The 15,141-nt window shown below is 41.4% G+C and overlaps 1 protein-coding gene across 1 annotated transcript in view; it reads left to right on the forward strand.

The window, feature by feature from the left end:
- Positions 1–15,141, forward strand: part of LOC134219863 (neuropeptide SIFamide receptor-like) — a 110,841-nt gene that overhangs the window by 60,353 nt on the left and 35,347 nt on the right. Inside the window, exons 2-3 of the mRNA XM_062698752.1 lie at positions 6,002–6,499; positions 6,965–7,146. Of these exons, the coding sequence (XP_062554736.1) occupies positions 6,258–6,499; positions 6,965–7,146 (424 nt within the window). The 5' untranslated portion in view covers positions 6,002–6,257. The remainder of the gene's footprint in view (positions 1–6,001; positions 6,500–6,964; positions 7,147–15,141) is intronic.

A 15,141-nucleotide genomic window follows, 5' to 3' on the forward strand; every position in this document is an offset into this window, starting at 1 on the left:
TTTTTCCTCCAAAATAAGCGGAATTTTCGAATTGTTCGAAGATCATTAAGTATATTTATGGCTTTGGGCTGTGAAAAAACTAAAGCATTTGGTCATTATTATGAAAAGTTGTTCAAATTTTGCGTGACCAATAAAAAAAAATCTTTAGGAAGGTCAAAACATACAAACCACCCTGCAGAATAAATAGGTTGTCAATCCAAAAAAATAACTCACCACATAAAGGGCATGTGTCTAGAGGATCTATTCTAAAAAATACGCTAGAACAAAAATACTTTAGTTCTCGATGAAAGAGGGGGTGATCCCCACCTTCCCCTACACTATGTGAAATATTTTGATTTGAACAATGTATTGGAAGCAGCCACTTTCCCTTCGATGGGACTCGAACCCACGACCCTCAGTACGCTAGACTGGTGCTTTAACCAACTAACAAACAAAGGACCTCCTTCGGCCTTCGCAACTTAGCAGCCACTGAATGAGCCCCAGATTCCCAAATTGTACGCTTAGTCAAATCACTCACAATCCATTTGTCTAGTCTACACTTTCACATGTGTATAGTTCTTCATAAGCAATTATACTGATCAAGTGAGGTTGCGTGTGCTATTTGCCAGTCGGTCATCAAGCCGACCGCATTGCGCTTCCATGCAAGTTTCCTTGGAAATTCAGAATAGCTTCAGTTGCGTGCTCTTACCTACGCAATCCGGTCGGGTGTGAGCCTGACGACCGTCGGAGGTCCTTCGTAGCTTAGTTGGTTAAAGCACCAGTCTAGCGTACTGCGGGTCGTGGGTTCGAGTCTCATCGAAGGGAAAGTAGTTACCTCCAAAAACAATTTTCCTTGGAAATTCAGAATAGCTTCAGTTGCGTGCGCTTACCTACGCAATCCGGTCGGGTCTGAGCTTGACGACTGACGGAGGTTCTACGTAGCTTAGTTGGTTGAAGCACCAGTCTAGCGTACTGCGGGTCGTGGGTTCGAGTCTCATTGAAGGGAAAGTAGTTACCTCCAATACATGTTTCAAATCAAAATCTTTTACATAATGTGGAACATCTGAATTTTCAGAACATTGTAAATTAATGTCCAAGTCGGGAGTTTTAATACCTAGATAATTAACACAGACAATTACCTTTTTTGAACTATAAAAAACGATTTTTGTTTTGGATGCAGCTTATTGCGAACAATTAATCAATGCTTTTGATTGAAATTGATTTCATATTACAATTTAATGATATGTCGACGCGGAATCCTATCCCATTGTTTCTTATTGAAAATTGGCTCAATCGGACTATGGGCTCAAAAGTTATGGCCAAAATACTACTTTTATGACACACGAGAAAGGTTCTATCACCGCTAGGTGGATTAATCTGGGTTTTTTTTAATTATATGGAACGTAATAAAATGACAGACCCCTCCACCCCCCTTAAAAGCTTACGTAATTAGTATACGACCCCTAACATCAATTACAATAAAACAAAGCTACTCAAACTTCATGAAATCACTACAGGACTAACACATAAAATCACTTTAATTCGGTCTCGGTGGATGGTTCTTCCAACAGCTGATGCAACTCGTGGTGCTTTCGCCATTGATGGTACGCAGCACTTTCCTTTCGAAAGCTTTAGTTGGTCGTCCAATAGCATCGTCCTGGTCTTGTGTCCGCAGAAAATTCCCGGTCTATTAAGCGTTTTGTAGATAGTAAGTTTGGTACGGCGGCGAACTTTATGAGTCTTTTTGTATAGAGAACACACGACACCTTGCATCCACTGCTGCGGTAGAACCTCCTCATCCCAAATCTTATAATTACCCAGTGCAGCGCTCTAGTGCCTCACCACCGTATTTAAACAGCTCTTTCGGTAGATGGTCAACCCCAGGGGCTTAGTTGTTTTTCAGTCGATCAATCTCCTCCTGAATTTCTAGGAGATCCAAAGTTGGAAAACGAATGTCCTGCACGCGTGGTTCCAGGTTCGTAACCATACCGTTATCGTTGTCTGCCACATTGCCATTACCATCTTTAAGGGAAGCTGCACCCAGCTGCTCCTCCGTTGGAAGTTTCACTTCCAGCTGCTGTGGGTAATCTTGGGCTAGTCTACCATCTTTTGGCCGCCCAATAATGTTAAGCCACGGCATTCGACATCGATGCATGTTGTATTCCATTGAAAGTTTTGGGCGCAGGCATACGAGGTAGTGGTCGGATTCTACATTGGCACTGCGGTAAGTGCAGACATTCGTGAAGTCGGAGAAGAATTTACCGTCGATTAGAACGTGGTCGATTTGGTTTTCCGTTTCTTGGTTAGGTGATCTTCATGTAGCCTAGTGGATATTATCGTGGAGGGAAAAGCTTCGGACTACCATTCCGCGGGAGACTGCAAAGTGTATGCATCGTTGGCAGGGAATCACAATAACAATATACTCTTTGTCATCAACAGAGTTTGTCACTGACAAACGCACCTAGCGACAAACCTTTATCAGAACCCGAACACAATATGACAAGAATCAGTTGCCTTGCTTGCTCTGATATCTCGGAAAATACGCTGTTATTTTTGTAATCAATGTTCGATTCTCGAATATTTCCTTAAAATCAGAAACTATGATAGCATAAAACCGAAGTTTTCACTAGAAATAATGCAAAATAACGAGATGAAAAGTTAGCAACAAGATTGTTTTCTTTTTTGTTGCTGACAAAATTTTTCGGATCTTTGTCATTATTATCTCCGACAAAAACAAAGCTTTGTCGTTGGTTCTCTTTTGTCGCTTGTTTCGCAGGCGCATTCCAAAAAAATTGATTCCCTGATCGTTGGCCGTTATAATTTGATACGGTCTATCTGCGACTATCTGGTCCGATCACGAATTTGTACATTTCCTACCTACCTACCTGCTTCCTCAATGTCGCCGATGACGATTTTGACCTGGGAGCATCCATTGTATGTCTGCAGTGCACGTTGATGATGCTGTAATTGAAGAAACGACTTTGAATCCTCAACATACACATCCTTGCGTTGATTGGCTGCCACACAATTACGCGTTGATGCATCATGACGCCTAGCGCTTTGAACCCAGTGTCCCCATCTCGTTGGTGGTGCCCAGGGTTTGCAGAAATCGCTCTCAATAGATAATGAACAACGATAAAAGAGAGGCAAAAACTGATCCGAATCATAACAAGCCATGATAACAAATTTATCAAACTTGTATACAAGTGCGATGAAACAGAATCGGATGGGCAGCCCAAAGGTATTTTAGTTACTAGATAAAGATTGTCGCTGTCGTCGCTGTCCGGAACATCTTTTGCTGGCGAGGATAGGGGAGCTAAATGTCAAAGAAGGAAAATCCATACGATTTGACAGGTATGTACCACACATGTTTCGGACAGCAGAACAAAGGGAACCGAAGCGACAATCTTTATCTAGTAACTAAAATATCTTTTGGCAGCCCCCACAGAAAAATTGTGATTCGCGCTTTGTTTTGGCTCATTTCGTGTTGGATACTGCACAGCTGTGTAGAAAAAGTTGAAATGAATCTTGGGAGCCAGTGCTCCCAGCATTTGGAGCTTTCTAAAAGAAATTTATCATGGGGAGCCTCCCGAATCAGTGCTCTATCATGACAACTTGCGAAAAAAGTTTCTCGCGGGATGCTACATATCGTGTATGTATACTAGAGTGGGGCGTCATGGTCATTTTTTTTCAAATCAAAGGTTTTTCGATACTATTTGAGGTCCCAAACAACTGTACAGAATTTGGGCCTGATGGGTTGCTTTCTCGTTCGCCGCATCGCGTTTAAAGTTTGTATGGAAATTAGTATGGGAAAACATATTTTTTTGGATTTTTACTTCTAAAGGTTTCAGTTCATCGTAAATCAAGTGGCACATTGTGCTAAAGTATAACCCGAAGGATGCCGAAAAACTTTGCTGAAGAAGGTTCGTTACTGGAATGTCCACAAAAAATATAAACCTTCGAAGATTGCTTGTTCAAACCGTATGCAAAAAATCGATTATTCTGCAAGCACTGCCGAACTACATAGTCCAATAATTTAACTGATTATTATATAAAAATAATTGATCTTATAGGGCTAGGATGAAAATTGAAGTTATTCAGAATCATTTCTCAGCGTAAAAATCGGGACAAGAAGCTAGAAAGGTTTTGCCCACAGATAGGGTGACCTTATGAAATTTTACCAAAGGAGGACATTTCACCCGAATTGAGCGAAAAAGGAGGACATTTAGTTGAAAAAGGAGGACAAAAGATATTTTAGTTACTAGATAAGGATTGTCGCTGTCGTCACTGTCCGGAACATCTTTTGCTGGCAAGGATAGGGGAGCTAAATGTCAAAGAAGGAAAATCCATACGATTTGACAGCTTGGTACCCAACATGTTCCGGACAGCAGAACAAAGGGAGCCGAAGCGACAATCTTTATCTAGTAACTAAAATATCTTTTAGGAGGACACAAAAAACACATATTTGATAGATTTTTGCACACTAAAGTCTTTTGGAGAAAGTAGCAGAACAAAGGGAGCCGAAGCGACAATCTTTATCTAGTAACTAAAATATCTTTTAGGAGGACACAAAAAACACATATTTGATAGATTTTTGCACACTAAAGTCTTTTGGAGAAAGTAGTAAACAAATGTAAATATTATTATACTGGCGTTTACAACGATATTCCGCAGAATTCTAACAAAAATCATTGTTACAATTCTGAATACTTTGTTGTAAAAATAGATAACTGACCGAACATTAGGTTCTATAAGGACCGAATACAAGTTGTCCAGCATTTTTTTTTTTGAATGCCATTCAGAATCATAAATTTAAGACATGTGAATTAGAATGATACCGTTAACTGTATGACCACAAAGTTCTCAATTGAACAAATTCTAAACTATTCAGATTTAGAATAAAGAAACTCAGAACTATTCAGATTAGTTTTAGGTATTTCTATTCCATTGTAGGCATGGCAAGGCGACTGTTCTTTGCCTCACATATTCAAGAAGTATACCGTACGATGCGTTTAAAAGACAATTAGATAGGTGTTTATTTGTAGACAATTTTGAGAAGCATTTGCATTCTTTTTTCAAATCCATTTCTCACAATTCCGATGCTTCTGAAATTTTTGACACATGTACTGCCTGTAATCGCATAACTGTCCCATATGAATAGGAATTCCAGCAGAGATGGGACAGAGGCAGTGTATTACTGTAACTCACGCATTTCGTTTTCTATATTTACATTACTTTTATTCCAAAACTTGAAGGAAAATATTTCAGAATTAAAACCAGACACGCAAACGTGTGCATTGTTTTGTTCCAGAATGGACTTTTGTTATATTATTGTTCGTTAAACTAATGTGTACAGAGATGATAAGTGAGAGACTGGCTCATTCTCTTCAGGATTCAATCCCTGGTAGTGCCACAACTGTGGTAGAAGGACGCGACGTCGTATTATCTCTTATGTTGTTTGTAATGCTTGGTTTTATAGACGGCTTATTGGACCTGCACAATCCTCCTGTCGCAAAGGAAGGCCGTAGTCAGGTCTGTTTAGTGTCCCAGCAAACATCAGGACTTGGGCTAGTGCGCCCTGAGCGGCACACGGTCGCTTCAGCGGATTCTGCTGGATACATGCATCATTCGCAGTGGCCTGGGGAGAGTTCAAGTACTTGGACATAGTCCCTGCTGTCTCCAAGTTTGAGATAAGTATCTGACTAACTCGAATATGTTCGCAAATCTAGCAATATTATTGAGCTTGGGTTAGTGCTTGGGCTAGTGGAACCGTGAAATTGATAAAAACTCATTAGGTTATAGCGCCGGAATTTAAAGAAATACGATTTTCTCCATACTTATCAGTAATGTTCCACATGCAATTTTGAATGTCTTCCTATCTACCAGGCTTTATACTTTTATCTGTAGAAACGTAGAAACAGTATATCAAAAGCATCAACATGAACTTCAACTTCATTTATAAAATATATACATGTTATCTTTATTTTCTAAAACAAATATCTATCTTTCTATTCACTTGTAGCCTGCTAGTCATCGTTCAAATCTCATCTTGGTTTTCCTCTGGATGGACAAGCAACAAACCACCTCATATCATTAACAATGCGCGCACCAATGGAACGGAAAATGTGTTAAATTATCTCCTCCGTCCCTACTGCCTCGTTACTCACCATAGTATATGGGCATTCGCAACAAAGCGGATCCATAACTAGCTACGCAATTATCAGAGGAAAGCAGGAGAGTCCGAGCCGTCCCGCATCATTCGTAGATTTTTTTTTCGGATGGAATCCAACTCAATTAATTGTTCTACGAGCATCGGACCGTTCCAAAACAACTGGACTTGCTTCGTCGTGCAGTATGAAACGGAACCGATGACGTACTCTTCGGTGCCATCGGTCACAACGGTCAACCTTAGCCAGTCGCAATTCGACGAGCACGAAGCGGAAGTGGAGGATTACGACCAGTTGGAAATTGATCCCGCCTATGAGCTGCGGTACGGGCTGCTCGGAACTATTCTGCTGAGGTTGGTATTGCCTTATGCAGTAGTACCTATATCGACGGCTTTGTGCAGTTCAGGCAAAACTTTTTTTTGTTTTATATTTCTGCAACTTTTTGAGTGGTCAATTTTAATGAATACTGTAAGCAAAAGAAGTTTGTGTTTGCGGGTAGCCACATGATATACGGATTCATAAATGAGTTACTTGGTCTAGAAATCTCTCGTTAAAAACTATGGAAAAGCTTAAACTGAGAGTCTATGCCAGTAAATAAAGAAAGACAAAAATATTGCACAAAATCGTCGATATGTTTGAAAAACTACTGTTCATCCCCGCTCTAGCCTAGAAGAGTATAAATTTGTTACGCCAATTGAAATTCATTTTTTTTTTTACATTCATCAATCACAAGTATCACACCTTCTACCATAAATCCTGACCATGTTTTACTGTAGTCCTTTTCCTTCAATCCTTTGATTCGGTCATTCTCTTTCCAGTGTGGCCTATGCACTGATCTTCATCGTCGGACTGTTGGGAAACATCTCGGTGGTGATTGTTGTGAAAAAGAGCACCATGATGCGGTCCCCGACCAACCGCTTCATCGTCAATCTGGCTTACGCTGATTTATTGGTCAATTTCCTCTGCCTGCCGTTCACGCTCATCGGTAATCTCTATCCGGGTAAGTCCCGTTCTAAAGTTAGAAATAAATTAATGGAGACAAGTTAATTGATTCATCTGTGGTGAAGGGTACTTCTTGTTAAGATAAACAAGGTTGCAGGAGTATTAGGCAACCCAAAGCGATTGAGTTCATCTTTTTCAATTTTTAAAATCCTTTTATTGGAAAAAAAAAACTTTATTTTACATCTCCTATAACAATCCTATTAAAAATCTAGGCTCAATCAAGTCTAAAAAATTTACATTATACAGTTTTAACTTTATATTCTGTGTCATACATCTGCACATCTGGATAGGATCTACAAGTGTTCATGTTGTGCTATTTGTCATCAAATTGATTTCATATCAAGCCTTAAACCGTTTTTACGATACTATTCCCACTCTGTTATCAAATAAAAGCAAATTTTACCAGCCATGCTTGAGGCATCGAAACTTTTCTAAACTTATTACTTTTTGATCGCATTTATCAAGGCGAAATCTTTCCTGCTCACGCATTGAATGCACAAGCCATGTTCTCAAATCTATCAAAGTATAAACGTATCATTTTTATTGGTTTTCAACAGAATTGAACCCCCTTAGGCGAAATTCGTTACCACATCGACTACCGAAGAGAGGTTCTAACCCATGGATTCTCTTTGTTGGCGAATTTTCCGCACTCCTTCCAATTTTTTCCGCTTCTTTGTTCAGATGCGAGGGAAAGTTTTCCTAAAGTGCCTCCCCTGGATCTATAGTGTGAAATGGATCCCACTGATTTCTTTGCTTGGGCATCAAGTTTTGTTGAATTCTAAATTAAACATCTGCAGACCACTCGCACCGTCAATTGAAAATTATGTTAATTAAAAGAAAAGCCCCGGCACGACACTGCTGCGACCGTCGCTTCATTCAAATCAAGCAGTACTGGCCTAACAAGGGAGAACCGCCACAGGCGTGCGAAGTTGTAAAACTCAACTAGCTAGGTCTTTAGATTACAGTTTTGGTCTTGTCAGCTACTCTCTTAGTTAGGCTTAATATTACCGATTTGTTTGCCAATTAATTGCATTAGAAATCTCAATAGGGGGCCTTCCTTAGCCGTGCGGTAAGATGCATATGGCTACCAAGCAAGACCATGCTAAAGGTGGCTGGGTTCGATTCCAAGTCATGTCTTAGAAATTTTCTCGACTTTCCTGGACATAAAAGTACCATCAAGATAGCCTCATGATATACTAATGCAAAAATGATTATTTGGCTTAAAAACTTTGTAGTAAATACTACCAGAATATTAGGCGGTATGAATAGTTCCATCGATGAGTACCGTCTATCAATCTCTGATAGGGACACGGCAGGTATTTTCGTCTGTTCGTCATAGTCTCGAAAACCAATAAAAGAGACGCTTTTTTGTAAAACTCATATGTACCAAATCGTAAGCCCAGGAGAAACGTTCTGCTATAGTGGAGTTCTAGCAAATGTACGTTGCTTTCGTTGGTTTTAGCCCCTACGACGATGGACGGAAATACCTGCCGTGTCCCTAGCTGCTATGACGTCGTTGTTCTCACGGAAACTTGGCTCGACCTACGAACGAAATCTCATTCAGTCTTTGGCACAGGGTACGAAGTATTCCGATGTGATCGCAACACTAATAACAGTCGCAAATCCACTGGAGGTGGCGTGCTTATAGCTGTTAACCAAAAGCTTAGAGCTCACCCGATCGAAAAAGATTCCTGGAGCTGTTTGGAGCAAGTATGGACGGCAATCGACTTAGTAGACCACACATTATTTATCTGTGCAGTATAGTGGAACGGTTCGCCACTTCATCTCATAGCTCCTATTATTATCCCATCAAAAACAAAGCAATGGTAAGGAATTTGGTTTGTTTATTATTTTTGTGATTTTTTTCAGCAGTGAGCACGCATGTTGACAAAAAGAAGCGACGACTTTGGTGCCGTATTTCTTTGTTTAGCGATGAGATGGATATATGTACAGTGAGATGGAGATCCGAACATTTCCCCTACTTACCACCAGATCGCACACGTGACAAGGTGATAATGGATGCTCATTGTCGATTGGTTTCTGAAATTATAGGGGGCGCAGCCGCTACCGACGAGATCATCAATTTTAGCGATTTCAACTTGCCCGGTATATCGTGTAGAACCTGTAGCAATGGCTTTATGTATCCTGACAATTCTACTCTGCATCCAGCCGCAACTTCTCTTATAGACAGTTACAGCCTAGCAACGTTGAAGCAAATCAATAATGTGGTCAACGGAAACAACAGACTCTTGGATCTTTGCTTCGTTACCTCACATGACGTAGCTCCATCGATCTGTCGTGCTCCATCTCCACTGGTGAGATCATCAATACATCACCCTCCTCTAGTCGTCACCCACTACCAACTTACCTGTGATTTAAACCCCTTTCCCATGACAGTCTACCACGACTTCAGGAGAGCTGACCACCGTTCTATCGCTAATCTGCACTCTACCTTGGACTGGAATAGTATCCTAGAAACTGGGAGAACCGCATCTGTAGAATCTGCTGTCAATACCTTCACAAACGTATTCACATACCTTATCGACAGACACGTTCCGAAGAGAGAGTTTCGGAAGAAACAACGGATCCCATGGCTAAACCGAGAGCTTCGCCTATTGAAATCAAAGAAGCGAGCTGCTTTACGAAAGTACACGAAGCATAGAACAGATTTGCTCAAAGGACGATATACTACCCTAAACCATCTGTATAAGAGAACAAGTAAACGTTGTTTTTTGCGCTACCAACAAGGTATTCAGCACAAATTGAAATCTAATCCTAAATCATTTTGGGCCTATGTCAACGAGCAGCGTAATGAATCCGGACTACCATCATCAATGACCTTCGGCGGAGAAACTGGTTCTTCACCTTCAGATCTCTGTAAATTATTCCGTTCAAAATTCTCAGAGGTTTTTTCGAATTAGAGATGGTCAGGTTTCAGATTTTGTAAAACCGAACCCGACCAGAACCCGATTTAGAAATTCCTTTCAAAACCGGACCCGACCCGAACCCGGAATGAAAAATCTTATCAAACCCGAACCCGACCCGTACCCGACAATTTCTACACACTTAATTTTTTTACCGGGATCTCAGCAAAATGTTAAACTTTTAGCGAGTTTCGCATAGCCGTGCCCCAGCAAACATGTTTTTTACCGAGATTTCTGTCAAAATTACTGAAAATCAGCAAATAATTTGCCGAAATCAGCTAACAAACGTCATTTTTGCCGGGATATCAGTTTTTATTTTGCTGGGCAGACGGCTGTGCGGATTTTTGCCGAGGTGCAGAATTAAAAACTGAGTGTGTAGAGTCTTAAACCCGAGCTAGACCCGAACTATTTTTTTTGATGGAAAACTCAAACTAGATATTTTATATTTCTCTTTACACCCAAAAGGGTATATGCCCGAACAACAAACAAGCCTTAAAATTACCAGAAACGAATAAAAAATATTCAATACTTTATTTCTTAAAATCGTACCCGAACCCGACCCAGACCCGACATTTTATCATCTCACAAACCCGTACCCAACCCGAACCCGACATTGTTCTAATTTTCCAAACCCAAACCCGACCCGAACTCGTCGGGCATCTCTATTTCGAATGAAATTGTAAACCCTGACGAAGTTGATCTTGCGGCAAGCAATGTTCCTCTCTATAATCATGCGCTGGGTGCTATTTACGTGGTTGAGCAAAGCATCGTTGATGCTGCTAACCAATTAAAAACCTCCTACAATCCTGGACCCGACGGTATCCCATCTGTGTTCCTCAAGAAAAACATCGAGTACCTGGCAGGCCCTTTTCAAAAACTGTTCCAACTATCACTTTCTGCTGAAGAATTTCCAACTTGCTGGAAGACAGCTCACATGTTTCCTGTCCACAACAAAGGGAACAAACATGAAGTCAGTAACTACCGTGGAGTTACGTCTTTGAGTGCTATTTCCAAGCTCTTCGAATTAGTAGTGCTTGGCCCGCTAGCATCGCACTGTAAACAATATTTAAGCGTTGATCAACACGGCTTCATCGCTGGACGCTCTACGACCACTAACCTACTATGTCTTACATCGTACATAACGGATAGCATGATAGATCGCGCTCAGACCGATGTAATTTACCCTGACCTATCAGCAGCCTTCGACAAGCTGAATCATGACATAGCTAACGCTAAATTGGACAGACTGGGTATCCATGGAGATCTGCTGCGCTAGTTCCACTCATATTTTACAGGACGGAAACTAACGGTTACTATTGGAGACTGTTTTTTCCAATTCCTTCGCTGCAACGTCGGGTATATCCTGTATTTTAACGACGTAAATCTTGTAATTAAAGGACCACGCATATCTTATGCCGACGACCTAAAAATGTTTCTCCGAATACGATCCGATATAACGACTGCCACAATCTTCAACAACAGCTTCAAGTATGCACCGACTGGTGCATCCTCAATCGTATGGTAATCGGTCCTAGAAAATGCTCAATGATCACTTTTGCGAGGAAAAACTAACCAATATATTTCCAGTACAGTTTACTGGGAACAGTAATCGATGGAATACATCATGTGAAAGACCTTGGAGTTGTTTTAGATTCCCAACTTACGTTTAGCCAGCACATTTGCTATATAGTCGATAAGGCGTCCAGAACGCTTGGCTTTATTTTCCGCATGGCAAAAAACTTTTCTGATATAGCGGTAATGACGGCTTAGGCAGGTTTTGTTCTATTATTGGCAGGGGTTTTTTTATGACTGATTATGCTCAAATTTGGCCCAAACATTCTTTGCATATCAAAGAATATTGTGGCCAAATTTCATAAAATTCGGTCGACAAAAACCCCCCTGCCAATAATAGAATAAAACCTGCCAAAGCCGTCTGTTCCCCTATATTATCTGAAGTCGCTCTACTCTTCACTTGTTTGGTCAACCCTGGGGTACTGTTCGCCTGTCTGGAATCCTCACTACATGAATGGTACCGAAAGATTGGAATCTGTTCAGTGACGATTCCTAAGATTTGCCCTTCGGCGATTACCATGGCGAGATTCTTATCGCCTAACCAGCTACGAACACCGATGCCAACTTATTCACCTGGAGCCCCTCTCTTCACGAAGAGACTCTGCGAAAGCGATGTTTATCGCTGACGTGATGAGCGACAGAATAGACTGTCCGGCCATCCTGGAGCAGATCAATATCAACGTGCAGCCTCGTGCTCTGAGAAACCAGCAGATGTTAAGACCACCATACCGTCGCACGAATTACGGAATGAATGGAGCAGTTATTGGAATTATGAGAACATTCAACCGTGTTTCATCACTCTTCGATCATAACTTGTCACGTCAAACACTACGCCAAAGATTCCAATCCTTTTTCGCCAGGTAGTTTTAATTAGGCATCTAGATGTAACAATTACAACACATCATAAATTTTAATTACTTATATCTATTGTTAATCCTATCATTGGGGCTAAAGAAGCCTGTTGATTTATTTTACAATAAATTGTGAAAGTGCGGTGAGGTGGCAATTTCCCAGTAGGGGAAGTAACGCCAATAAGAGGAAGAAGAAGAAAAGGAAAGCTCAATAGATAGAAGATAGTAGTAGTACGGTATTAGCAATCCGGAATTGACGGGCTGGATTTCTCTGGGCATAGAATAGGGGAAAAGGGGGTAAAACCGATACCTTAAGCTATTTTAGATTCTAAATCATTGAGGCTGTTTCCCGAATCAGAAATTTCATACAAGCATACTTTGGCCCTTCAAGCATCAGTTCATGAGGTCTCACGTCTTCGATTTCTGATGAAAATTCAAAAAGTAATTTAGCAATTTCATTGAAACATAAGATTAGTAACGATAAGTGATTGAAATTTTCAATTCTTGTCGAAGCCATCAAAAATTTCATATGTAATTAATCCCGTGCATTCCTAACGCGGACATCAAAATTCTGTGAGTCACGGGCCTTCGTGTCCACCGCAAGATTTTCTTTGTGTATAAAAGAAGCAGTTGTATCCAAAAGCTTTGAAAAAACAAATTAATAATTCTGCACAGCATACCTATACCTCTAATCAAACACCATAGATTCAAAAGTTAAAAGTTATAAGTAAATACGTTACGTTTATACAAGTCCCACGTCTACTCGTGGTTATGTTAAAAATATTACCCATTGCTTTTTAGCGAAGTTCATTGTGCGGTAGTAAATAGAGGGAACTGTTCCGTTTTCCATATCATTGAACATATATTCACTGCTGAAAAAATCACAAAGATAGGAAACAAATGATTTTTTTTTTCACTGCTTTGATTTCAATACAATGAACACAGGAGCTATGAGTATAAGTGACGAACAGTTTCCTTAGTACTTATGTACATGTCGTCCGTAACTAATCAGGGGGAAAACTGGTTGCTTTGCAAACCTTACAACGTGTTGCATAGCCTACTGGTACTCAATTCAAATTATGGCGCGTTGGCGCGATTTCTTGAAAAATTATTATTTAAGTAGGGGAACTGTACCGGTTTTGGCCATGTTCCTAATTTGTCCAATTTTACGAATAACTTAAAAAATAAAGCAAATCGGAAGGGTTTTATTAGTTCCAACAAGAGATATTCATTTTCATTTATTTAGTCTGCATCTAAACAGATAACACTGAATCAACAATTTGACGCCACAATACACGGTTCGAAGCCGCATCTCTCCTTCCTCGAATACGCCCCACGCTCGCCAAGTCGTTTTGCACCTAGTCTGGTCATCTCGCTCGCTGCGCTCCACGCCGTCTTGTCCCTGCCGTGTCGGAAGCGAACACCATCTTTGCAGGGTTGCTGCCCGGAATTCTTGCAACATGCCCTGCCCATCGTACCCTTCCGGCTTTAGCTACCTTCTGGATACTGGGTTCGCCGTAGAGCTGGGCGAGCTCATGGTTCATTCCTCGCCGCCACACACCGTCTTCTTGCACTTCGCCAAAGATGGTTCTAAGCACTCGTCTCTCGAATACTCCGAGTGCTTGCAAGTCCTCCTCGAGCATTGTCTATGTTTCATGTCCGTAGAGGACTACCGGTCTTATTAACGTCTTGTACATGACACATTTGGTGCGGTGGCGAATCTTTTTTGACCGCAGTTTCTTCTGGAGCCCGTAGTAGGCCCGACTTCCACAGATGATCCGCCTTCGTATTTCACGACTGACATTGTTATCAGCCGTTTGCAAGGATCCGAGGTAGACGAATTCCTCGACCACCTCGAAGGTATCCCCGTCTATCGTAACACTGCTTCCCAGGCGGGCCCTGTCGCGCTCGGTTCCGCCCACAACTTTTGCTGCTTCACGTTTCAGGCGGGTGTACACTTGTACAGTTCTGCCACCTTTGCAAATGTTCGGCCGACCATGTCCATGTCATCCGCGAAACAAATTAATTGACTGGATCTGTTGAAAATCGTTCCCCAGCTGTTACACCCGCCGACTCTCCGCATGACACCTTCTAGCGCAATGTTGAACAACAGCACGAAAGTCCATCACCTTGTCTTAGTCCCTGGCGCGATTCGTACGAACTGGATTAGCCCGAAATCTTCACAGAGTTGTGCACACCATCCACCGTTGCTTTGATCAGTTTAGTAAGCTTCCCAGGGAAGCTGTTCTCGTCCATAATTTTCCATAGCTCTATAGTATACGCGGTCTATACTGTCGTATGTCGCCTTGAAATCAACGAACAAATGATGCGTTGGGACCTGGTATTCACGGCATTTTTGAAGGATTTGCCGTACAGTAAAGATCTGGTCCGTTGTCGAGCGGCCGTCAACGAAGCCGGCTTGATAACTTCCCACGAACTCATTCCCTAATGGTGACAGACGACGGAAGATGATCTGGGATATCACTTTGTATGCGGCATTAAGGATGGTGATCGCTCGAAAGTTTTCACACTCCAGCTTGTCGCCTTTCTTGTAGATGGGGCATATAACCCCTTCCTTCCACTCCTCCGGTAGTTTTTCAGTTTCCCAGATTCTGACTATCAATTTGTGCAGGCAAGTGGCTAGCT

Source organism: Armigeres subalbatus, chromosome 3, assembly GCF_024139115.2.
Source record: "Armigeres subalbatus isolate Guangzhou_Male chromosome 3, GZ_Asu_2, whole genome shotgun sequence".
NCBI classification, from domain to species: domain Eukaryota; kingdom Metazoa; phylum Arthropoda; class Insecta; order Diptera; family Culicidae; genus Armigeres; species Armigeres subalbatus.